The 26,640-nt window shown below is 36.7% G+C and overlaps 1 protein-coding gene across 2 annotated transcripts in view; it reads left to right on the forward strand.

Annotated features, from left to right (window-relative positions):
* The window catches only part of RAD23B (RAD23 homolog B, nucleotide excision repair protein), a 45,921-nt gene extending 19,829 nt beyond the window's left edge, over nt 1-26,092 (forward strand). For both annotated transcript variants that reach the window (XM_025432073.3, XM_035696814.2), the window contains exons 4-10: nt 1,691-1,953; nt 7,477-7,532; nt 12,311-12,438; nt 14,953-15,085; nt 17,032-17,159; nt 18,083-18,253; nt 22,864-26,092. In XM_025432073.3, coding sequence (XP_025287858.3) covers nt 1,691-1,953; nt 7,477-7,532; nt 12,311-12,438; nt 14,953-15,085; nt 17,032-17,159; nt 18,083-18,253; nt 22,864-22,977 — 993 coding nt within the window. In that variant the 3' untranslated portion in view covers nt 22,978-26,092. The remainder of the gene's footprint in view (nt 1-1,690; nt 1,954-7,476; nt 7,533-12,310; nt 12,439-14,952; nt 15,086-17,031; nt 17,160-18,082; nt 18,254-22,863) is intronic.
* Nucleotides 26,093-26,640: the final 548 nt, after the last annotated feature.

A 26,640-nucleotide genomic window follows, 5' to 3' on the forward strand; every position in this document is an offset into this window, starting at 1 on the left:
TAAAATACACGTAACACAAAATTTACCAGTTTGACCATTTTTAATTGTACAGTTCAGTGGTATTAAGTACATTCACATTGTGCAACCATCCTCACCATCCATCTCTGGAACTCTGTACCCACTAAATAGTAACTCCCATTTCCCTGCTCCCAGCCCCAGTAACCACCATCCTACTTTCTATTAGTTTAACTACTTCATACCGTGTATAAGTGGAATCATACAGTGTTTCCCTTGTGTGACTGGCTTATTTCCCTTAATATACTGTCTTCCAGGTTCATCCATGTTGGCTACATGCCAGAATTTGTGTCCTTTTAGAGCTGAATAGTATTCCATTGTCTCATCTAGTTTTATCATGCATAGTACATAATGGAAAATGTGGTAGCCACATATTTGGATATGTATGTTGGTCTTATTTCCTTTAGTATTATAATAACCTTGATTATTTAAAACACAATGATTAAGCAGGATAGGTCTCAGATCCATGCATTTGAGGTATAGCTACTTAGAGCTGAGCCTTTTCATACAGAATTTATATAGAATTCTAATGATATTTATCATTACTTTATTTTCAAATTAATAATGGCCAGTTATTAGAAGAGGGAAGAGTTAGGCATTATGGAAGCAATGAGAAATGACCTCGTTGTAAAGAAGAGACAGGAAAAAGCTATTTAGATCAAAAGTAAGCAGAAAAACTTCAAAAAGCAGATAGGATTGGTACCATTTAGAATGAGGCTTAAATAGCACTGTAGAGCAGAGACTTTGAGGGCATGGAATGTGACCGTGTTATATTGATCACAAGTAATCTTCAGGAAAATAGTAAATGAGCATAGTAATGCATTTAAATTTCACTTCATCTAGATGGGAGTTTTAGAACATTAATAATTTGCAGAGTATTGTATTGGCAGTTTAATTTTTTTTTTTTATTTATTTATGATAGTCACAGAGAGAGAGAGAGAGAGGCAGAGACACAGGCAGAGGGAGAAGCAGGCTCCATGCACCGGGAGCCTGATGTGGGATTCGATCCTGGGTCTCCAGGATCGCGCCCTGGGCCAAAGGCAGGCGCTAAACCGCTGCGCCACCCAGGGATCCCTGTATTGGCAGTTTAAAAAAAGCTACAGGGCTAAACATAAGACTGGGAATAAGGAAAGGAGGAAGTGAACACTACTAGTATTTTTTTTTTTTAAAGTCCCCTGCCCTACCTTGCACAGCCAGTCTTTCTCCAGTGCAGTCTGTACTAGCATAGGTCGAACAAGAAAGTTACTTTGGTGATGCTTTTGAATGACAATAAATACTAGAAAGTTATAACCAAGGCACTTAAAGTGTAATGGGGAGGGCAGTAATTATATAGTTTTTATTTCCAGTACACAGTCTGTATATTTCTTAATAGTGACTGCTTATAGTTCTTTTTCATATTAACTTAATAACAAAGATTGAAACTATTAGCCAAAGCTAATTAAGAACGATAGTTAATACATATGCTGTCTTTGGCTTTGAAAGAGTGACATAAATAGTGATCATATAGTTAATGTTGGTCATTTATTGTTTCTTAACAAAATTATTTTCAAGTTACAAGTTTATATTATTTATTAGTGTTATGTTTGTGGCCTCCTATAATGATACAATCTACTTAGAGATCAGGTAATACTGTATTTTATCATAATTCATTGTTTTACTTTTTGAATGTGTTTAGCCCAAAGCAGTGACAACACCAGCACCAGCTACAACCCAGCAGTCGAATCCTGCCACCACTACTACAGTTAGCTCCTCTACAGCTCCGACTGTGGTTCAGGCCCCAGCCCCTCCCGTTCTGGCTCCCACTCCTTCTCCTGCATCCGTCACTCCAGCACCAGCGACATCTTCTGAACCTGCACCTACTAGTGTGACACAACAAGAGAAACCTGCGGAAAAGCCAGCAGAGACACCTGTGGCTACAAGTCCAACAGCAACTGACAGGTAAGACCTGCCATCTAGAAGATGCATCAACACAAGTTCAGGACACGAACTTCAGGCATGTATTTATCTTCGTGATTATTTTGATCAAACTAACTTTGTTTCTGCTACATTAAACTTTTTCTAAACATTGAACTGTGACTAAAACAGTGTGCTTGTGCCTGCTTAAATTTCCATAATCCAGATTTTTATACTCTGCATATTTTTTCCTCCAGGGAGAAGGGAAAGCAAGTCAGAGTCTCTGTTCATTTTGTGTAGAAAAAATAAGTTATAAAAATAACTTGATGTTTTATTATACTTGGACATATTATAAATAACTTGACCTTCATAATCATTATTTATATTCGATCTATATTCTTTTCTGATCATTGTCATTTATACTGTAAACATCCTTCTGTGCCACTAAATCTTTCCAATTGCTGCATGCCATTGTGTTTGGATCTGATATTTATTTGCACTTAACCTTGCTCGGTGGTTGAATGTCTACCTTTGGCTCAGGTCGTGATCCCGGTATTCCGGGATTGAGTCCTGCATCAGGCTCCCTGGAAGGAGCCTGCTTATGTCTCTGCCTCTGTGTGTGTGTTTCTCATAAATAAATAAAATGTTGAAAGAAAGGAAGAAAGAAAGAGAGAAAAAAAAAGAGGAAGAAAGAAGAAAGAAAAGAAAGAGAAAGAAACCTTACAAAAGTGACATCTTTGGGTATTTTCCTTATCTGTAAAATGTTTGTGACAATAAGACTATCTCCTAGAGTTGTTATAAGGAGTAAATGAAATAATGAGTGTAAAAGATGTGAAATAGCACATGTTCACAGCAGTGAGTAACAGCTATCTTGCATAGTTAATGTGGATTGTTTGAATTCTCTGTTTTATCTATATTTTTATGAGCTTCTGTAGAAATTTTTTACCTGTGTAGGTCTTTAAAACAAAAGAAAATGTGCTGGGATATTTGGGGGAGTAAGAAATAGTTTCTTGTGGGATGTTGGCAGGATTGTTGAGTAGTTTATGACAAAGGTTTTTTCTCCCCAAGTATAAATAAATAACCACAAGTACTTTGGTTCTCTTGATTGGACTCATATAGGGAATTTCTTCTTTATCTGAGAACATGGGTTCTTTAAGTCCAGTGTACACTGGCACTGGAGCTGTTTATAGTTTGACACTTAGGTACAACATGGGACCTCAGTGGCAGTAGTTAAAGAGTCCTTGGAATCAGAACCAGACAGGATAGAGATCTATACAGAAATTGGAACACTGTGATAAACACAAGGATTATAAAATGTTTAGTTACTCTTTTTTTTTTTTTTTTTTTTTTTTTTTTTTTTAGTGTTTTGCCTTTTGTCATGTTTCTCTGTCTGACCCAGTCCATGATGTTTGAAGGGGTTTGATTCATTGCTCATTTAGGGCCTCTTTCCAGGAAGTTGATTCCTTTAAGAGGGGGTTCAGGTAATAAAATACTTCCCCTAAGCCTGCTTGCTGAGCTTTGCTTCAGGCATTCTGAGACACTGTTGCCTAACTTGATGCTCCTCCCATGTATATTTAGAAATGCATTCAACACTCTTTTCTAGTGAGAGACAACCCAGACTCCAGTTAAGTTGTTCTATCAGAAGGTTGTTGGTCAGTTCTGTGTATGGGAGGGAACTTAAACAAATTTTTTTAATGCATTGGTTTCCCAAATCACTTAAACATTGCATGTGTAATTAAATATGTCTTCATTCAGTGCAGTATATCTTCTTTTCTTGTGTGTTTTCAGCTCTTGAAAAGCTCATAGTGAGAATTTCAGAATTAATCAGTACATTTTTAATGTGCTAGTATCATCTATCCAAATTTATTATTATCTCCTTTTAAAATTTCTTCCCGGGGGTACAGTTTTATTTACCCATTCTCAAAAGTCAGTATTATGTTTTCAGTCCTACAGAGGTTGCATAAATCAGTAGATGATGGTACTGACCATCCAGAGAGAAGATCCTGAGTTACTTGGTTGGGCTTTATACATCAGCTGTTTACTCTTACTTCCCCCAAATGATCCCCTTAGAGAAAGATAACATGGGAAAAGAAGGATGAGAGAAACTCAGAAAATTGGCAGTTTAAATGTGCCTTTGTCCTTTCCTCTGTGTTGTAAAACATTGAGTGTCCTGTAAAGCACAAAACTTAGTGAGATTATCAGGAGACACATTGGTATTAGTTTGAAGGACATCAGAAAGTTTATTCATCACCACTGGTCTGACATTTCATTAATAGGCATTTGTGTCTTTAGGCCAGTTTTGTTCTTTGAAAACTACCTATTACAATACAAATTCTACTTATTTCTACCTTAGAGAAACTGCGCATGTGCACAAAGACTGACTACATTATTTGTAGTTAAAGACAAATTGAAACCAATCTAAATACCTCATTAGTGAGAGAATGACTTGACCTGTGATTTATACGTATTAGAGAGCAGTGCTGCTCCAAGTGGAGGTAGACTGCATCAGCATCACTGGGAGCTCATTTGAAAGTAAACCTCTAACCAAAATCTGAATTACTGAGGAGTGGATCTCTGAAACCAGCTCTCCTGCTAAATCCTCGGGCTTCCTAAAGTTTGAGAAGCCCTGATATCCAGTACTATCAGCCAGCTGAAGTATGTAGTATGTATGCATAGTGAGTGAATGTGGTTTCAGGGCTTTGTTATCAAGTGAGAAAAACATGATGAAACAATATGGGCAGCAACCATAAACCAAACAAAAGCCACAAAACATTGTCATACATTTTCTGGGTATGGATAGTAATGTGTAGAAAAATAGTAGCAGAGGGACAGCACCCTGATAAGTGGTTTCCTCTGCAGGTGGGGAAGGAGAAGTGGTGAGGTAGAATCAAGATTAAAGGATTATGGTTCAGCTGCACCTCGCTCTTATCTGAGATACGTAAAGAAGGAAATTTTAAAGCAGTGTGCAGAACAGCACAACTTGTTTTGTAAGAGAACTGGAATGAAGGAGACTAATCCTGCCAGGTAGTAAAATGTATTATACTGGGTAATGATTGCAATAATTTAGAATGGCTCTTACTAGAAGATTGCTCAGTTAAATAGATGGTAGTCTAGAAACAGACCAGAATACAAACCAGGGGACTTAGTGTAAGATAAAGATGTAATTTCAAATCACTGTGGGGAAAATGCTGTTGGGATTAATGCTTAGCCAAATAGAAGGGGAAAAGATGGATCACATACCTTATATCATAAAAATAAATTCTAGATAGATATTTAACATAAAAGTGAAGCCATAAACTAGAGAACATGGGAAAAATAAAAATAATTTAAAAAGTCATAAAAGGAACAATTAATAAATTTGATTACAGAATTTTTTTTTTTTTTAAGATTTAATTTATTTATTCATGAGAGACAGAGAGAGAGGCAGAGACCTAGGTAGGAGAAGCCGGCTCCCTGCAGGGACTTAATCCCGGACCCCAGGATCCATAGGATCACGCCCTGAGCTGAAGGCTCAACTGCTGAGCCACTTAGGCATCCCTACAGAAAGAATTTGAAAGTTGTAAACCTAACTAAAATTTCCCTATGAAGAACTTGATTTGGCCAATTAAGTGGAATACTGTGTGGTTGTGGGGAAAATTTGAGGTCGTTACAGTTATGTAAGATAATTAAGAATAAAACACACCCAAAAGCAAGACACAAGTCATTGTTATATAGAAACTGGTAGTAGTGATTGTTCCCTAAGCAGGGGTCATGGGCAGGAGAATTAGTTTTTTTTACATATAATTCTTTTCAAAATTTTGCTTTCTATATAAGTTACCTTACATAGTTAATGAAGATAATTTAAAAATTACTCCAAAAAATCAGTTTAATCATAGTGATCATATTGGATGTTATGCTATGCACTCTGCTAAACACTTTATAGCAATAACCCTATGTACAACACTTTGGGATAGATACATGGCTGTTCTTGTTGACTTCATTGTACTGATGAAGAAACTGAGGCTTAGAAAATAATTTATGAATTCAAATTTAGACACTTGCTTTGGTCTTGCTATGCTACAGGAGGGGTGGGGGGACAGAGGAAGAGGAGAGGGAGAATCTTAAGCAGGCTCCATGCTCAACTTGGAGCCTCACTCAGAGCTTGATCTCCCGACCCTAAGATCTTGACCTGAGCCAAAATCAAGAGTTGCACGCTCAACTGACTGAGCCACCCAGGTTCCCCTACTGTGTTTTGTTTTTAAAATTGGGACACAGGTATAAGTGTATGTTGTATGTATGTTTTAATCTAAACTGCTAACTGCTACTTTTACTACTTTGTAAACTTCAACTTTTCTTTGGCCTACTCTTCATGGTCTTTCATAATCCTGTTTTTGTCTACTTTGTTTCCAGACTTCTGCAGTTGCCCAGCAGAAACTTAGTCCTTTTAAACTGATTTAAGTTACAACTTAGATTTTATCACACCTCTCCATTTTTTGCCTTGACTTGAATGCCTTCTTTTAGTTTCTGTGTTCAAAACTTACCTATAAGACCTAACTGAAATTCTGTTATATAAAGATTTCCTTGGCCTTTCCAGCCTGACGTGGTTTCTACTTTGGCTATTTATTGCGTATAGGTTTCCTCTACTATTTGAAAGTAGAGCATTCCTGTGAAACATATTGTAAGCCGAAATGACATAAAGCTAAGAAGCAACTGCTGTAAATTTATGTGGAAAAAATTTTGGTCATTCCCAGAACCATAAAATAACCTCTCAGGCTTTTCTGATAACTTAGGACACACCTTGCTAAATTTAGATGAAGCATAGATGCTCACAGGCACAGTTCAGAGCTATGGTGGCTTGCTCCTGAGGTGCTTGCTGAGTATAGTCCCTGGGGAAGGAACTTGGTGGGGCCACCTCACTTCTCAGGGTGTGTTCCTCTATAAAGACTTGCTGCAAAACAAATGAAACACCATTTTCACTTTTCTCATAAAAGAAATACTTTGGAAAAGTGGGGGATACTTGTTTGGTATAATTGTGACTTGACTTACAGATTATTTAACTTCTCATTGTAAATTCTTTTTTTTTTTTTTTAAGATATTATTTATTTATTCATGAGAGACACACAGAGAGAGGGGCAGAGACCTAGGCAGAGGGAGAAGCACGCTCCATGCAGGGAGCCCAGTGTGGGACTTGATCCCGGGATTCCGAGATCACGCCCTGAACCGAAGGCAGACGCTCAACCACTGAGCCACCCAGGCATCCCTCGTTGTGAATTCTTTGGGGGAAATAGTTGTGTGTTAACTTTTTTATGTTCCTTAAGTGGTAAGCATTCTGTTCAGTTGTTATTTTGTATCTTTGGACATTTAAAATGATGCATTTGCAAAATAGAATGAATTTTAAGATTGAACATTTTTCCCAAGCCATAAATGTTATGGGTAAAGCTTTGGGATTTAATGTAGAAGATGGTTTAAACACTGTATGTAGCCAGACTTTCACATTTAATTAAAATCAAACTCTTTACAAATTGGACAGTTCCTAAACTTCAAGTTTTATATACTTTCTGATGTACGATTCTCTAAAAACTTTTTCAGTACATCAGGAGATTCTTCTCGGTCAAACCTTTTTGAAGATGCGACAAGTGCACTTGGTAAGTATCTACGTTGTAAATAACGCAAGAAATAGGGAAGAGGTTCCAAATTTCATTTTTCTAGATCATGAAAATGTGTTCATTCTCATGGTTGCATATAATCAAGCTGCTAAATGATTTGGATAATTGCTCAGTTAATGCTACTAAAGACTTTGTAAGTTAATATATTTATATATTGAATCCTTTAAATTGTAGTGTTACTAGGGTTAAGCATATTCTTTTAGTCAAAGCAGACAATTTTCCATTTTCCAAATGTGAATTTTAACTGAGGTCTTAACAAAGTTTGAACTGTGGATAGGCTTATTACAAAATGTTTTTGAAATGGGTACAAAACGTTACTAAGTCTGTCTCTCATTTGATCTTTATTCATCTCCAGCCTTTATTCCAGTTTGAAGCCCTGTCGGGTCCCATCTGTATCTTGATGCTTGTATTGTACTTGCAGTGAATGTACTTTTCTGTCCCCCAACTTTTACTGTCTCAGATAATGCTTTTTCATCTCCCTTCACACTTAACCTGCCAAAATCAGTCTTGTTTTTTTCCCTATTTTCCCATTGTAACACCTCTAGTACATTTCCTACTGTGCTTGCTAATTGTTGCTCTATTGGCAACCCCTTTCCTCTGCTTTGTAGTGTTCTACTTTACTAGAAATGGTAGGGAGGCAGAAGATAGGGAGCAGCAGCTTCAGTGATAAGGGCTTCTAGATTCTTTCCTGAGTTCCTGTAGCAGCAGGGTTCCAACAGCATTAGCACTTCATAAGATCTGGGGGTAGGCCTCTGACCTAATGGGACTTGAACTCCATGATCCTCTCATCGCAGTGAAAGTGGTACCTTGGTTGCCCATAGCATGTAGGGGCAAAATGATTGTAAGTAATTAACCTAAGGTCACCCAGATATACCATACCCACATTTACATCTTTACATTTACTGTTTTCTGAGACTGACTAGTCTGCTACCAAATGAGTATCAGTTAGTGTCCAGTCAGCAAAATAGACATCACTTTCAAATAGGGAAAGGCTTAATCCTAGGAAGTTGGTAAAGAGATACTGGAAGTACTAGAAGAGATGACACAGAGATCAGTCAGGTTCTGTCTACCCACAGAACTGCAACCAACTGGCACTTGTCCCTGATGCTGCTGAACTGTCTGGCAGACACCGCTGCTTCCTCAGTTGGAAAGCACGAGCTTTAGCTGCTGCTACTGTGCCTACACCTCTGAAGGCAGTGTCTTACCTTTACCTCTTCTGTCACCCTGTACTACATAGGTTGTGGGATCCCTTTACTCTTTAATTCACCCAGTCTTTATGTTGATACCTGCTACTTTAAAACTTCCCTTCTTTGGCTTACAACACTACTCTTTTCTTGATCCATGCCTTTTGACTATTCCTTTTCAGGCTTTCTAGTTCTTTTTATTTTACCTGACCTTTAAGCATATGGATCTTCTCTAGATCATAGTTCAAAGTTGAAATTATGGGAATAAAAAATACCACTCACTCTTATACTGTAAGGATTCCTAAAATTATAACTCCAGTCTACACCTCTCTCTGAACCTGCAGGCTTGTGCTTTAAATTGCCAACTGGGAAACCTACAACCTCCGTAAATTCCTTAGGTTCTAAACTGAGTCCTGTTTTATTCCCTCATCTAATTATTCTCCTTTGTTCATCATTACTTGTATCATCATCTCCACCAAACATTTAGCATTGTCCTTGACCTCCCTGCCTCTCATGGCTGGTTGAGCCCAGGGTCTCAGGGTCTCATGACCCTCCTTCCTAATGTTACTGGAATATTTGTTTCCATTGCCACTTCATTGCCTTAGTTCACATCCTTACCTCATTGATAACTCCTGCATTATTCTCTTGTAACTGGTCAGTGGCCCTGTCATAGTGGACTCTGTATAAAGGCAGACCTACTGAGGTCATTGTTAATTCCTTTCACAGCTCCTTGTGACCTGGAAGAGAAGCCCAAAACTCACTCTAATGATACACATAGGTTCTTCATTACCTCTCCACTTTAGCTTCATTAGCACTCTCTTGTGTTGTCCATAGCCTCTAGTTTTCCTATGAGTAGTTTGCCCTTGTATTATTAAGATCTAAAAAGTATCAAACTGCTTATAGACATTTCTTTTTGAGTTTTATAACTTGATTAATTTTAGGAGGCATGATTTTAGGATGATGACTAGTTTTATAACTTGATTAATTAGGAGGCATGATTTTAGCATGATGACTAGGTGTGGGGGCTCTGGACACTGACAGCCTCTGTTAGTCTCTACTATGACTTATCAGCTATTATATATACCATGCTCAAAATAAGCCTCATGGAGTTACTGTGAGAATGACATGAAAAACACTGTGTCAAAATAGTGTAGTTCAGATACTTCACAGTTCTTAATTTTGTTTATGTTGTTAATTTCTGTATCTGGGAACTAGATTACTAAAAAGGTATTGGCACTTAAGTGACTTCGTGCTAGAATTAGATGAATGGGTAGTTAAGAAAATTAAAATAAGTTCTTTATGAAAGGGGAAAGGAAAAGTCAATAGCCTAAAGATACAAATACCACATTTGGTCAGTGATATTTAGTTTTTTAAAATTATACTTTTTAGCTATTAAATGCCTTTATTGAAAATTCTGCAGAGAAAAAAAACATTCAGCGATAATGAGTGTCGTCTGTGCCAGGGAGATGGTGTTGGAAAATGTCAGGGTCCCTTGCACAGTTGAACTTTTTGTTCAGATGGAGGAAGGAAAAGGGGTGAAACCAAGTAAATTGCAAATCATGATTAATGATTTTAAGGAAATAATAGCTTTCATAAAGAAAAACAGAACATACTTAGGATGGTAAAGTAGTACATTTTAAATTGAGAACTGGAGCCTGCAAAGGAACTGACCCTCAGAGAATCGTGTGTGTGTGTGTGTGTGTGTGTGTGTGTGTGTATGTGTGTGTATAAAGGTTCTGGGACATTTCTAGAAGGTATGACTTCTGAAGTGACCTGAAAAACATCAGTGTGGTTGGAGTGTGCTGTATGGAGATTGTTGAGTGTTGAGAACTCTAAATGAGATGAGGTTTTCTTTTTAAAAGCTCACTGTTCCAGCCAGCTAAAGAATGGCTTATAGGCTTGGAGGCAGGAAAGGAAGCAGGGTGTAATCCAGACCAGAGATTGTTGTGGCCTGGTCTTGAGTGAAGGCAGTAGAGAAAGAGGGAACTGGGTAGTTTTGCACTATAATTCAGAATAGGACCTAGCACATATGCTGGTGCATGAGGTGTGGAAGGGAAGGGAAAGGGAACTTTCGGTCACCAGGGTTTCTCGTTCTTGTGCATAGGTGGATAGAGGTGCCATTTATGGAAATGGAGAAGGCACATAATGGTGGGGCACGTCTGAGGGGGAAATCTTTAGAGATTCAAAGTCATGTATCAGTATTGGTTGAGGAGTGGGTGGAATGTGAGACATGGACACAGCCTGTGCAGGTAGCTATAGCTGGAAAGGGAAGGGAGCAGACAAATGGACCAATTCCTAGAAGAAGAATTGGGACGTGGCCAAAGGATTATGCTTCTGTTTTTTAAGATGACATTCTAGGATATAGTTAATTGCTGATGAGGATAATGAAGTGGAGAGTGAAGGGTGGGAGGTGGATAAAAGGGAGGATAACCAAAGGGTCCGGTTCTTTGAGGAGACAAGAAAGGGAATAGTACCCAGAACAGAAGTGGAAGAAAAGATGGCTTAAGTGAGATAAGTTTAGTTTAGAGAATTGGCTTTCTTTCAGACTGTTGTCTGTCGTCTGACATTTCCACAAAGAGCGAGTTTGGGTTGGAGGCAGCCTGTGGGAAGTGACTCCCTGGGATAACAGTGCTTGGGGCTTTACACCAACTCTGTATGGTATGTGAAAGTCTGACTTTCCTCCTTCTAACCTCTGCTTTGATGATAAAAGGTGTCAAGGGAAAACTAAAGTTGTTAACAGTTAAATAGATTGCTTGAAATGTCCCTCCTACTTGTTTTCAAAAAGTAGTTCATCTGTCTCCTCTAGGTTGTCTTCTCTGATCTGCTAATTCTGTCCTGTATTTGTCATACATTTGTATCTGATATTTTTATTGTACTTATACGTTAGTTTTCTGTTGCTACTATGGTAAGTTACCACAGACTTCTTTGTCTGAAACAACACAGATTTAAGGCACAGTAGGTTAGAGGTCTAACATAGTACTCACCGTACTAAAATCAAGGAGCTAAATCACTGGGCTACCACCAGGACTGCAGTCCTTTTTGTACACTCTGGAGGGAATTTGTTCTATGTCCTTTCAACTCTTCTGGAGGCTATGCACATTCCTTATAGCCCCTTCCTCTATCATCAAAGGCAGCAGCATAGCATCTGTGACCTTGCATCTTTCACATCTGCTTCTTGGACCCTCCCATTTATTTTCCTTCTTTTTTTTTTTTTTTTTTTTAATTTTTTTTTCTTTCTTTTTTTTCCTTCTTTTTTTAAGGACCCTTGTGATTACATTGGGCCCACCCAGATAATCCAGGATAATTTCCCTCTCTTAAAGTCAGCTGATTAACAACCTTAATTCCACTTTGCCTTGTAACCTAACATATTTATAGGTTGTTGGGGGTGGGGGGGTATTATTCTACCTACCATATTATATATGTTGTAGTTTGTACTGTTAATAGTCTTTGTGTCCCTTTGCCCTGTAGTGCCAGAAGCATTGTATATACATACACACTCAAGAAATACGGGAGAAATATATATTAAATGTTGCCTTTCTTTCCCTCCCCACACACTTTTTTTTTTTTTTTTAGTGACAGGTCAGTCTTATGAGAATATGGTAACTGAGATCATGTCAATGGGATATGAACGAGAACAAGTGATTGCAGCCCTGAGAGCCAGTTTCAACAACCCTGACAGAGCAGTGGAGTATCTTTTAATGGTGAGAAATATTTCACTTTATTCTAGTTTAAGACCAAAATATCAAAGATTTTAAAGGAATAATAACAGTTCATGGGAGAATGAGAGTATGTGCTAGTAATTTACATAATGCTTTCATTTTTCTTAGTATGTTAACATTTTGTGTTGGTAAAATGTAACCTAAAAGATTTTGATGTAAAAAAAATTAAATAAATAAATAAATAAATAAATAAATAAATAAATAAATAAATAGTTTTGATGTGATTTTTTTAGATAGGAAAGGACATGGCTAAATGGGTTGTAAAATTGGCTGTCCACTCAGAGTACTACCTTCTGCCCCATTCGTGTCATCCTCAAAGGATGACAGTTTGTGTGTTTGGAGGGTGGGGACAGAAAAATCTAATCTACCCTTTTAGTAGCTTTATGGATGGCCAGCATACTTCTGGATATACAGTTTCTTTTTTTAAAGACATTATTTTTATTTTATTTGACAGAGAGAGTGAGAGCACAAGCTGGGGGAGGGAGAAGGAGAAGCAGGCTTCCCTCTTGAATGGGGAGCCCGATGTGGGGCTCGATCCCAGGACCGCAGGATCATGACCTGAACCAAAGGCCAGACGCTTAACCTGCCTGAGCCACCCAGGCACCTCTCCTGGATGTGTACTATTGAGGATATTAATTAATTCAGTTGGCTGGTTTGTCTGAACAATTTGGATTCTGGATTTTTGCAAGGGTTTAAGAAAAGTTTTAGAAGAAAAAAAAAAAGGAAAAGTTTTAGATTATAGACTCTTTAATTCACTATCTTTCCATCCATTCCCTGTTACCTGACATAACATTGTGTATTTAATTCACTGTTACTTGCCTAGTTCCATTGGCATTTGAATTGTTAGCTTCTTTATGGTCAGTAGTAGTCAAGAGATTTTCACAAACATTGGTTTCTAATGCCTGGAGTGACATCTAATGCCAGCAGCCATTACCCTGGATGTGATTCGTTATGCTTAATTCTTTATTTGTTTATGATTCTGACTTCTGATTTATTGAGAAATGGAAGCATTTGCCATTATCATCCCTTACCCACATGTAATATTTCCTTTTCATTCTTCTTCCACAATCTATGCGGCTTTCATAAAGACTTATTTTAATATGTTGTATATGAAAAGTCTTGTAAATCATCCATCAAAATAGTGTTCCAAAAGTTTCAGTGCAGTTTTAAGTTAAAAATAACTTCAGAAGACAAATGATACCAACTTAGAAAAAGCATCACCTAAATATTGAAATATTTAAGATTCTTTTTTTTAAATATTTAAAATTCTTATATGTACTTTTTAAGTTTTGAATAATCAACTTTAATTTTTACATGTGATACTTTCTGGATGACACTTTCTCAGAACCATGTATCTGTAGAGGAGATCTCCTTCCTCACTTGGCCACTGTTGCCACTGTCTCTGTCTCCATTAGACCTTTTTTCCCTAGAGATCATTTCAGAACTGCACATGCATCAAAACCTGTTTCTTTGGGTAATTTTTTTTTAAGATTTTATTTATTTATTCATGAAAGACACAGAGGAAAGAGAGAGGCAGAGACACAGGCAGAGGGAGAAGCAGCCTCCATGCAGGGAGCCTGATGTAGGACTCAATCCCAGGACTCCAGGATCACGCCCTGGGCCGAAGGCAGGTGCTAAACTGCTAAGCCACCCAGGGAACCCCTCTTTGGGTAATTTTAAGGCTAGGGTTACAAATGCAAACCTTTCTATCACAGAGCTGCTGAAAGTTTCTATAAAGTTTAGAATTAACTAAAGTAATGTATAGCATAAAAAACAAACATGCCCAATTTTAGTAAGATTTGTATTGACATTGTAAAATTCTAATAGCCTTTTAAAAATGTACATTATTATATGCCAAGTTTATGATCTTTGATGTTAGATGTAATGTGTTTGTTATATGTAATCATTTTTATGACTTATGTTTTAAATTACAAATCTCTTTATACCTTAGATCTACACTGCCTAGTAAAATAGCTGTTAAATACTATTAGTACAGGTAGCTGTTTGAATTTAATAAAATTAAAAGTATATTAAAAAATTAGGGCAGCCCGGGTGGCTCAGTGGTTTATTGCGGCCTTCAGCCCAGGGTGTGATCCTGGAGACCCGGGATTGAGTCCCACATCTGGCTCCCTGCATGGAGCCTGCTTCCCCCTCGGCCTCTCTTTCTGTGTCTCTCATGAATGAATAGATAAAATCTTTAAAAAAAAATTTTTTTTAGCACAGAGAACATTTTTTTCATCATGGAAACTTCTGGACAGTGCTGCCTTACATTATAGCAATATATATTCTTCTATACCATGCTCAGATCATTTCTAATCTCATTTGAATATATGCAGCTTTCAGATAAGTCTTAATCCTTTTAATTGAAACAGACATGTTTGATGCTTTTGGAAATTAGACAAGCACGTTAAATAGATCAATAAATCTTTTACTTTGTATTGTATTGAATTAACTTTGAATGACAAGCTATTTTAAAGCTGGGAAATTGTATTGTAGGGGATCCCTGGAGATAGAGAGAGTCAGGCTGTGGTGGACACCCCTCCCGCAGTCAGCACTGGGGCTCCTCCATCTTCGGTGGCAGCTGCTGCAGCAACTACAACAGCGTCAACAACCACAGCGAGTCCTGGAGGTTAGTCTGGGCTACTGGGAGTTGGAGGGGGCACGGTCCTGAGTTTCTAACATATGGTTAATCTGAGGTAAGGCTTGTCCCTGGAGCATCTGGAGGACTTTTCACACAAGGTCTCTATCCATTAATGTTAGAGAAGAGCCCAAAATGAATTCTCCCAAGTAGCTGTTACATATCTTCTTGCTGAGGCCTTAGCATTGTAATTTTGGCAAAAGGCATATGTTTAGCCTATTTCAAGGAAGAAATGCTTTCCAGTTCACATTTTGTGTTACATTCTGAAGCCAGAATGTTTGCTCACCTTGTCTCTTCTCTTTCCCTATGAATGTCATAAAATATGTATAAGTTCAAAGCCAATAGGATCCTAGTGATTATTATACCACCAAAGAAATAAAACACTGAGAAGCTTGAAGACTTGTATCTAGAGGTAAAAGCCAAGCTTGAATTTACCTCCCTGTACTGGCCAGCACCTACCCTTCCATTGCTAAAGGTGACTACAGAGGTAGGCCTGGTAGGCCCAGGAATTAACTGCATTCTCCTTCAGTCTCCTTCCGTATGCCGTATTGATAAAGTAATTTAAACTGTTAATTTTGAAGAAGCCCTTCTTTGATGCTTTTCTTAGCTCTACTTCAGACAGTCAGCTCTGGTTGACAAAAAGCCCTGAGCATTTTGTGTACAGTTTACCAGAGGACAGGCTTTTCATTTCTTCAGAAAGACGAGGCCTCAAATTTGATTCAGATATGGGCTCCTATCCCATTTAGCTGTACTTAGTGTGTTAACTTAGTTTCTGAGTCTGAATTTCTTCATCTATAAAACTGGTGTCACAGAAAGGATACTTCTCATACTCCTATGGCCATTTTAATTTGAATGATTTTCTTGAGTAATTTAAGAAATAACATCTAAAGAATTCTCATGGAAAAATAAATAAATAAAGAATTCTCATTAGAATTAGTAACCTCAAAAGCATAATTACATGCAATTTTTGACTTCCTAAGAATAATCAGACAACCACATTACCTCCAAAAAGTTGCAAGTTCTGTATCTTATTTGGCATCCTTAATATTTATTATTGTTATGGGATTTTGGACTAACAAGCTGTAAATACATTAGTACCAACTTGACTTGTATCTTATTTATCTCAAGCATTTATGTGTTATAAATGTTTGAAGTTTAATTATCAAAACCAAAGTTGTTTTTCTTTTTTTTTTTTTTTTCAAAGTTGTTTTTCTAATTGTTCAAGTTTGTGTTAACAAAACTTCTTATCTACATATCTGAACGTTTTAATTTTTTTTTTTTAATTTTTATTTATTTATGATAGTCACACACACACAGAGAGAGAGAGAGGCAGAGACATAGGCAGAGGAAGAAGCAGGCTCCATGCACCAGGAGCCCGATGTGGGATTCGATCCCGGGTCTCCAGGATCGTGCCCTGGGCCAAAGGCAGGCGCTAAACCACTGCGCCACCCAGGGATCCCTGAACGTTTTAATTTTTAAGTATTATTTTTCACTTACTTGGTTTAGAATTTCCTGGGAATTCAAGCTCAGGTTGTTTTGTTTGTTTTTTGTTTTCTTAAGCGTTTGGGTTGTTTATAAAATAAGCAGGTTTTTTCATTTTGTTAGTCCTGGGTATATATTTATCTTAGGAACAATTTTAGTACTTTTTATTTGATAGAGTACATGCAGGTCATAAATTCTCATTATTTGATAATATTGAGTGCCCAGGACAGTTGAGGAAAACGTCATTCTATACTCTCTGCCTATGCTAATAGTAATTTCTGTACCATAAGACTTGCTTGTTGGTACAATTGAAAAATTTTTGACATTATTTATTTTATGTACATCTGAGAACAACTTTTTCACTTGACAGCATTTGCTGTCTAAAATTCTGATTGAACCAGCCTTTTGTATGTGTAATGGCTGCTTTTGCTTAAAAATATTTATGTATTTTTTAGGACATCCCCTTGAATTTTTACGGAATCAGCCTCAATTTCAACAGATGAGACAAATTATTCAACAGAATCCTTCCCTGCTCCCAGCATTGCTACAACAGATAGGTCGAGAAAATCCTCAATTACTGCAGGTAACTATTTAATTAGAGTTAATTTCAAAAGTGAATTTCTGAAGCATATCATATTTTTTAAAGTCTATGAGTACTCCCTTTCCCCCCCCACAAGCTCCGTAAACTTTTTCTGAGCTGCACTCAATAGAACATACTATAGGTTAGATGTACTTTAAAAAAAGAGTGTGTTGGGGGTGGAGGTTAGGTTAATTTAAATTGATCAGCTACTAACACTTTACATCCTTGGGGAAATACTTTATTAAAGAATCTGAGAAACTCTTTACCATAGAAACTGTTTGTAAAATCTTTTTTTCCCAAACTTATTATCAGTGCAGCACTGCCTCTTAAAGACATACCCATGGGCTTATTTAATGCTCAAGTTACAAAGTAAGTTTTATACAGCTTTGTACTGCCTACTAGTGTGGAAGATACAGAAGTTCTGTTTCTTTTTATAGGCCCCAAGTAATTTTTTTAACGTTAATTTGGGGAAATGGATGCATTTATGAGAGAGAATTTATTTTTTGTTTTTTAAATTTTGTTTATTTGAGAGCAAGAGAGCATGAAAAGAGAGAGGAGGGAGAGGGAGAAGCAGACCCTCTGCTGAGTAGGGAAGCCTGATGTGGGGCTCCATCCCAGGACCCTGGGATTATGACCTGAGCCAGAGGCAGCTGCTTAACCAACTGAACCACCCAGGCAACCCTGAAAGAGAATTTGAATTCTTTTAATTCTTCGCTGTTTACCTCACTCAGAAGTACCAAGTTTCGTTAATATTATAAGAGAGATCACATTGTTCCAAAGATTAAATAATGCAGAATCATTCTAAAAATAAGGCAGTTGCAAAGTTCTAGCTTTCTCTCATATTTGTACTTAGAATTCTTAGTTTCCTGAAGATACTTTGTCATTGCATTGGTTTTTTGTTTTTTCTGTTCTTCAAATTACCACAGCAAATTAGCCAGCACCAGGAGCATTTTATTCAGATGTTAAATGAACCAGTTCAAGAAGCTGGTGGTCAAGGAGGAGGGGGTGGAGGTGGCAGTGGAGGAATTGCAGAAGCCGGAAGTGGTCATATGAACTACATTCAAGTAACACCTCAGGAAAAAGAAGCTATAGAAAGGGTGAGTAGAAGTAAAGCTGAAAATTCAGTTCTTCAGTCACACTAGCCACATTTTAGATGCTCATTAGTCACATGGGGCTAGTGGCTGCTGCCTTGGGAGCACAGATACAGAATATTTCTGCCACTGGTGATATTATATTGGACAGAGCCAAATATAGCATTGTTCTAAGGATTAACAGTAGGCAAAGACCGTGTATTTTTCATCCCTGCTCTCACATCTTGGTCTTTGTGAAGCCAAGGGACTAGCAATGAATGCCAATCTAGCTTTATAAAATAGTTATAAATATTTTTAAAAATTAAAAATTTCATCTAGGTCTTAAAATTTATGAAGAAAATTATATTAAAGTGAATGCCTAACTCAAGATTATTCATTTTTTTAAATTTTACTTTACTGCTGTCACTAGAGTGTAAAATAGATATGTATGTGAATTATATATAAAAAATATGTATGTTAAACATCAGAACCTGATACCATGATTCTGTTTTCATCCTTACTAGGTTAACCAGTTTACATGAGGCACTGCAGTAACTTAGTTTGCATGATACAAAGACAAGTCGTTCATTTTTCTCTGGCCTTTATTGTTAATATTTGTAAATAGGGAATCAGTTACTGCCCTGTCTTATTTTAGCAAGTGTGTTGAGATGGAAGTCTTATAAAGAGCATTTTAATACTTAGAAAATCATTTGAAAGATATTTTGTCCATATATATGATAAAACATTTCAAGTGTTCAAGGTTTATAATTACATGTTTCTTCAAAGATACTTTATATATCATGCTAATATTTCCCCCCTCAAGTAACTGAAGTGAGTGAATGATACTTGCCTCAATTGTTCTATAGCGTTTTTAAATTTTTTATTATTACTTTCTTTTAATGGTTAGGGGTATCAGTTTTTGATTTCTGTTTTGAAGAAGATTTTTTTCTTTGTTGCTTGTGCCTTTGGTGTCATACTAAGAGAAGTTGCCTAATGGAAGGTCAGAACAGAAGACTGACTCCTGTTTTTTCTCTGAAGACTTACATAGCTCCTGTATTTAGGTCTATGTGATCTTGTGTGAATTTTTGTTTGTAGTGTGAGGTGTAGAAGTTTAGCTTCTTGTTTTTTGTATGTGGATATCCAGCACCGTTTACTGAAAATTCTGCTCTTTCTCCATTAAATTGTCCTGCATCCTTGTTGAAAATCAAATAGCCATAATTGTGAGGGTTCACTGGGCTTTCAGTTCTGTTCCAGTGATCTATATGCTTATCTTATGCCAATCAATACCTCACAGTCTTGATTACTGTGGCTTTTTTGTGGTAAGTTTTGAAATCTCCAGTTTTCTTTTCTCAAGATTGTTTTGGCTGTTCTGGATTCCTTGCATTTCTCTATCAATTTTAAGATCCTCTTGTCTGATTTCTAGAAGAAATGCGAAACCAAAAACTGATTGGGATTTTAATACTCTGTATTTTTTCTGCAGATCAGTTTGGAGAGTAGTGCCATGTTAGCAACATTCTCACCAAGCCATAAACAAGAGTTGCCTTTCCATTTATTAGATTTTCTGTAATTTCAGACATGTTCTATAGTCTTTGTACTTCTTTTGTTAAATTTATTCCTCAGCATTTTCATTCTTTTTGATGCTGCTATAAATGGAAATGTTTTTCTTAATTTTAGTTTTGGATTGTTCATTGCTTAGCTGTATAGAAATACAACTTCTATCTTACAACCTTCCTGAACTCCTTTATTAATTCTGATAATTTGTTTCTTAAGATTTCCTATTTGTAGAATATCATTTGCAATTAGTTTTAATTTCTTTTCCAATATGGATGCCCTTTCTTTCTTTCTTCTTTTCTTTTCTATTCCATTTTTCCCTCTTTTCCTTTTTTCTTTTCTTTCCTTCCTCTTTTTCTTTCTTTCGTGCCTAGTTGTCTTGCCTACAGCTTTCTGTATACATGGTATTGGTGAGTAGAAATGATGAGAGTCAACATCTTTTGTCTTGTCCCCAATCTTGAGAGACCTTTCATCCTTAAGTATGATGTTAGCTGTGAGTTTTACTAGATGCCCTTTATCAGGCTGAGGGAGTTCCTTTCTGTTCTAGTTTATTGAGTGTTTTTATCACAAAAGGGTATTAGATTTTGTCAGACGCTTTTTATGTGTGAGATGATAGTATGGTTTTGTTCTCTTTTTTGTTAACACTTTATTACATTGATTTTTGTATGTTGGACCAGTGTTGCATTCCTAGGATAAATCCCACTTGATTATGGTGGATAGTCCTTTTTATATATTGCTGGATTTGGTTTGCCAGTGTTTTGTTGAAGATTTCTGCAGCTGTATTCATAAGGAATATTGGCTTGTGGCTTTTTGTGTGTTTGATGATTTTGTCTGGTTGGGTATCAGTAATACTGGCCTCATTGAAGAATGAGGAAGCATTCCCCCTTTTCTGTTGGTTGGAAGAGTTTATAAAGAATAGTTTTAATTTATTCAACAGTCGGTAGAATTCACCAGTAAAATTATCTGGGCCTGGATTTTCTTTTTGGGAAATTTTGTAATTACTAATTCAATCTCTCCATTTGTTATGAAGGGCTATTCAGATTTTCTGTTTCTTGAGTCAGTTTTGGTGGTTTTGTCTTTCTAGGAATTTGTGTATTTCATCAGCATTATCTAATTTGTTAGCATACAACTGTTCACAGTATTTTCCTAAAATAGTTATTTCTATAAAAAGTAGTGTTTCCACCACGTTTCTGATGTTAGTAATTTGAATCCTCGGATTTCTTTTTTTTTTTTTCCCTGTTCAGCTAAAATGTTTGTCAATGTTGTTACTCTGAAGAAAAAAAACAACCTCTGGTTTTATTGATTCTATTTTTCTAGTCTCTATTTTACATATTTTCTCTCTAATATTTATTCTTTTTCTCCTGCTTGCTTTGGATTTCATTTTCTCTTTTTTCTACTTTCATGAAATAGAACCTTAGATTATCTATTTAAGATCTGTCTTACTATAGATAATTACAGCTGTAAACTTCCCTCGAGGCACTGGTACAGCAGCATCCTTTAAGTTTTAGTGCATGGGATGTTTTCATTCATCTCAAATGTTTTCTAATTTCCTTTGTGATTGCTTCTTTCATCCATTGGTTAAGGATTATGTTAATTTCCACAGATTTTGAATTTCCCAAATTTTATTCTGTTACTGATTTCAGAGTTCATTTTACTGTGGTCAGAAAATGTATTTTGCACAATTTTAATCCTCTTAAATGTATCGAGACTAGTTCTGTCACCTAACATGTCTTTATGGAGAATATTTGATACATACTTGAAAAGGATGAGTGATCTGTTGTCAAGTGTCCCATAAATGTCTATTAGGTCTAGTTGGTTTTAATGTTGTTCAAATCTATTTCCTTGTCAGTCTCCTGCCTGATTGTTGTGTCCAGCATTGAAGGTGGGGATATCAAAGTCTCCAGCTACTGTTAAATCACCATTTATTTCTCCCTTCAATTCCGTCAGTTTTTGTTTCATGTGTTTTGGGGTTCTGTTGTTACATTTCTTTATAACAAAGTCTTCCTGATGGTTTATCATCAGAATATGTCCTTGTTTTTAGTAACAGTTTTTAATCACAATGTGTATTGTCTGATATTAATATAGCCACTCCAAGCTTCCTTTTTGTAATTGTTTGTGTGGTATATATATCTTTTTTCATCCTTTTACTTTCAGCATATTTGTGTCTTTGAATCTAAAGTGTGTATCTTGTAGAAGCATGTAGTTGGATCGTGCCCTATCTACCTTTTACTTCAGCTAGCCCAGCTTTAATCTGGACCAGACCTAGGTAACAAAATCATTTTTGAGCTTTTCTTTTCCTTTCATGGATGAATATTAATCATGCTGAATTGAGACCTTTTTTTAAGGTCATTTCTTGATACAGTCTAATACAAGGTGATTTAGACAGTTGAACAGAGGGTTCATAAATACTTGGCTGACAGATATATAGTACCTAACGAATTAGATAGCTGAGTGCTTAAAGACTTTCAAAATAAGCAGTCATTTTTGAATCAAAGTGATTTTTTTAATAGACTAGGAAAACCACTAAGTAGCTGTTATCACCATTTAAAATTCTATAAAAATTAAGCAGATATAGAGTACCCTAATCTTAATCTCAAAATACATCATGTAATATTATTAATAATTGACCACCCATTTTTCTAGGTGAGGAGATGGAGACTGATAGTTGAGCCTACTGACATTCTTTACAAATGATTGGATGAAGTAGTTAAACAATCCTCTTTCATTGCTCTTATCTGTATCTTTCCCCCTTACATACTAAAAGCTGTTTGATTTATACATTTCTATAGGGTCATTTATTTTTAAACCACTGAAGTCAGCAACTAATTTTTATTGTAACAGAGTGTTAGCAGAGTATCTGTTTGTCTAATGGCTTTAACTAGCAGCAGAGTTTTGTTGGTCATTGATAAAGGAAAGGCAATAGGTCCCATCTAGTTGCTTGGGGTTGGACATGAATCCACACTGAAATAAGCATGTGTTCCATGTGTTGTTTTCAAAAGCTTTTTCATGTCTTCATGTTTTCAAATGCTGATCTGCCTATACTGGTTCTGCTGGAACCCATGTGTGTTTTCTCTCTTTTCTTCCAGTTAAAGGCACTAGGATTTCCTGAAGGACTTGTGATACAAGCGTATTTTGCTTGTGAGAAGAATGAGAACTTGGCTGCCAATTTTCTTCTACAGCAAAACTTTGATGAAGATTGAAAGGGACTTTTTTTTTTAATCTCACACTTCACACCAGTGCATTACACTAACTTTGTTCACTGGATTGTCTGGGATGACTTGGGCTCATATCCACAATACTTGGTATAAGGTAGTAGATTGTTGGGGGTGGGGAGGGAGGGATCTAGGATATAGGGCAGGGATAAATACAGTGCATGTCTGCTTCAATTAGCAGATGCCGCAAATCCACACAGTGTGTAAAATATTATACAACCAAAAATCAGCTTTTGCAGGTCTTTATTTCTTCTATAAAACAGTAGGTAACTTTTCCTAGGTTTCACTCTTTTTAGTGTACTAGATCCAGAAATTTAGTGTAATGCCCTGCTTTATATTTCTTTGACTTAACATTGGTTTCAGAAAGAATCTTTGCTACCTAGAATTTACAGTCTCTATTTCATGGCAACACTGGATAATGGCTTTGTGAAATTGAAAAAATTTTGGAGCAACTGTAAACAGAAATGCCAAATTATTGATGGTTATTGTTGCTGCTTCAAATACGTATTGAATTAATGTGTAAGAAAGCCCATTCTTTCATGTTAAATACTTGGGGGGGAGGGGGTCCTTTTCTTAAAATGAAAATAATTACTGCTATTTTAAAATTTCTTGATCATCGAATGTGAGACCCTTCTAACATGATTTAAGAAGCTGTACAAGTATAGGCAGAGTTATTTTCCTGTTTACATTTTTTTTTTTTTGGTTTGTTTTGGGAAAAAATTGGTAGGTGTCTAATTACTGTTTACTTCATTGTTATATTGCAGTAAAAGTTTTAAAACCACCATTGCATGTTTGCTTTTGATGTATCCCTTTGTGAAATTAGCACTTTGGGGCCAATGGAGAAATGCAGCATTCACTATCCCTCTCTTCCCCTTCCCTCTGCAGAAATGTGTTTGTCAATAAGTCGTGAGTTCAAATTGCTGCCTTTTTTTTAAACCCACAAAAATGCTGATTCAGTTCAAAATTAATGCAAATGTTTCAAAACTGGGTTTCTGATATTTGTAAGTGTTTTTCCTTATTAGATAAGAATGTATGACCATTAAAGTCATTAGGATTATATTACTTTCAAAAAGAGAAGGTGGACAAAAGTATAATCCAGCATCTTTTATTGCATTGGAAAGACTGGTGGAATCTTCTGGAAAGGTTGGGAGATGCAGCTGGAAAAGTACTTTGGAAAATATACAATCAAGAATATCTCATGGCATATTAAAAGAAAAATCTTAATAGCAGTGTTGGCTTTTATTTGAATTTTTTTCAACTGTTTTTATTAGAATCTTCATTGGCATTATTATTTGATCATAAAGAGGGGGAATATGTCTACTTGTTGAGTTTTTCAAATCTTTTTTCCTGAATATAAATAAGACTGTTTAAAGGAATAGTTTTTTCTCCTACCATCTGATACCGAGTAAAGAAAATGAATTTGCACAGATTTCTCCCTGCGTAATCTCTTGGCAATAATCCTTAGCAAAGTTTGGGGATGACTTTTAAGCTTTTACGTCATGCATTCGTACCTGTCTCTCATGAAAATAAATGAGACCATGATTTCTCCCCACAGTGTTATCATGAGTTTAATCTTCATGTGTGTATTCCTTAAACACGGCAGACCTTTGGACTTTGTATTACCTGTATGTTTTATAATGGATCATGCAAAATGTCTCAGGAGAATAAAATAAGGATTTGTAAATATGTTCATCTTTCAAGGCAAAGCAAATGAGTTGGGAAGAGGGCATTTCTGGTCGAATAATGGAATATTTTCATTTTTTTTATGTCATTCTCTGCTGCCTAATTGTTCAGCATAGCGAAAACTGGAAAAAAGCAAAAAGCGAAGAAAAAAGAAATAACCACACACACACACACACACACACACAAACCCCAGCAGCAGCCTCTTCTCTGGAAAGTGACAGCAGAAATTGGTGGCATGGAGTTTTTGTCCTTGGACAATAAAACCACAAATAGTGGGATTAATCATTATTATAAGAAGACAGTTGAGGCCAAGTTTTGGCCATTCTTTACTTTGTTTTATCTGCCGAAACAATTAGCCAAGATGCTGTGAAAGACAGGCTTTTTGTGACCTTTTGCTGTTGTCTTTTAATTTACAAACAGTTTTGGTAAATCTCTTAATGTAAGTGGCTCTTTGACTTTGGAATTTTGCGTTTGAGGTATTCTGTTTCTTGAAATATTTTTATTGTTCAGTTGCTCTGGAAAATGTGAGGAAGCTTAAGTTTATATTAAATTCTTACTGCCATCCTTTAGTCAAATATGTCTTCACATTGTTTAAAAATATTATTTTCCAGCATATAATTTTTTCCTGTACTACATGGCTAGGAGTCTAGAGAATTAATTATAAAATATTTTCAATACATCCACCATTGCACTTCTCATTTTTTAAAATGATCCCTTTGCCATATAGAATCTTAGATTGAGAGCTGACAGTGCCTGTGTCACCCATAGTTATGTTTTCTTCAGTGATGGGCATGTTAGGGGGCCAGGTGCTGGGTCAGTTTTATTGGGTCTCCTGTGTCCTCAATCAAAACATCAACACAGAGATGGAATACTTGCTGGACCGTAGATCAGTGTTCATGAGGGCTTTTTGAAATTTTAAATTCCCTTTTTTCTCATGCTCTTGTCGTACAGCAACCAGCCTAATAAAACTACAAAATATTCGACCAAAATTAAGCAATTTCATGGTGTAAATCCTTCCTGACCAAGTCGGTTCTGGTGAGCTCCCTAGGCATGAGGCTTGGGTACAACCTGTCATGTTAGTTGACCTCCCACATCCATTTCGAAGATCAAAGCCAGGGACTGGCTAACTTCAGTCCCATGAGCTGGGAATGGTCTTTACGTTGTTTTCAAAAAAAGGATTTTATGATGTTGAAGATGATTATTCAAATTTTAGTGTTTATAGTTTTATTGAAACCATGCTCGTTTGTTTACATATTGCCTGTAGCTACTTTTGTGCCACAGAGGTTCACTGTTACATAGTTGGAGATGAGACGGGCCTACAAAGCCCAAATAATTACTGTCTGGCCCTTTACAGAAAAAACCACCGCTGTTTAGACTGTGATTCACCCGTCATATATTAAAGTGTATGATGCTTCCTGTTCTTGTGTCATCTTGGCCTCTTGACTTTGGGTCTTAGCTTCAATTTGGTTTGCTTGAGACCATCACAAGCTCTTTCCAGAGTAATGGTATTAAGCATATGTGCTAGCCTAATGTATGTGGTGTCTTAGGTACCGCTTTGACATTATTATTTGCTGTTGCTGCGCCATTCCTTGCTCTTAACAGTTGGATAATGAAATTCAGCAGTAGGCACACTTCAGAACACCTGGCATAGTGATGAATTGGCCAGAACAAAGTCAGATGAATGCACCTGGGAACCTTTGGGCTCTAGAATCAGAGTTGAGACCATTGGAAGAAGCATCTTAACCACAGCTGGAAGAAGAGAGTGGGGGGAACCCCAGAGGGGGAGTATAACTGTTGGACCTGTTTGGGTAGCGGACTAGTTTCCAGAACAGTGTGGGTAGTTCGGGAATGGGAGGATGGGAGGGGCAGTGACAAGACAGGGAGAGAAGGCCTGGACTTGCTAGGAAAAGGATTAAGCACCGCAGCAGTGGTGGTGACAAGTTGGCTATAAAAGGCCGCCTCTCCTGG

This window comes from Canis lupus, chromosome 11, assembly GCF_003254725.2.
Source record: "Canis lupus dingo isolate Sandy chromosome 11, ASM325472v2, whole genome shotgun sequence".
Lineage (NCBI taxonomy): Eukaryota > Metazoa > Chordata > Mammalia > Carnivora > Canidae > Canis > Canis lupus.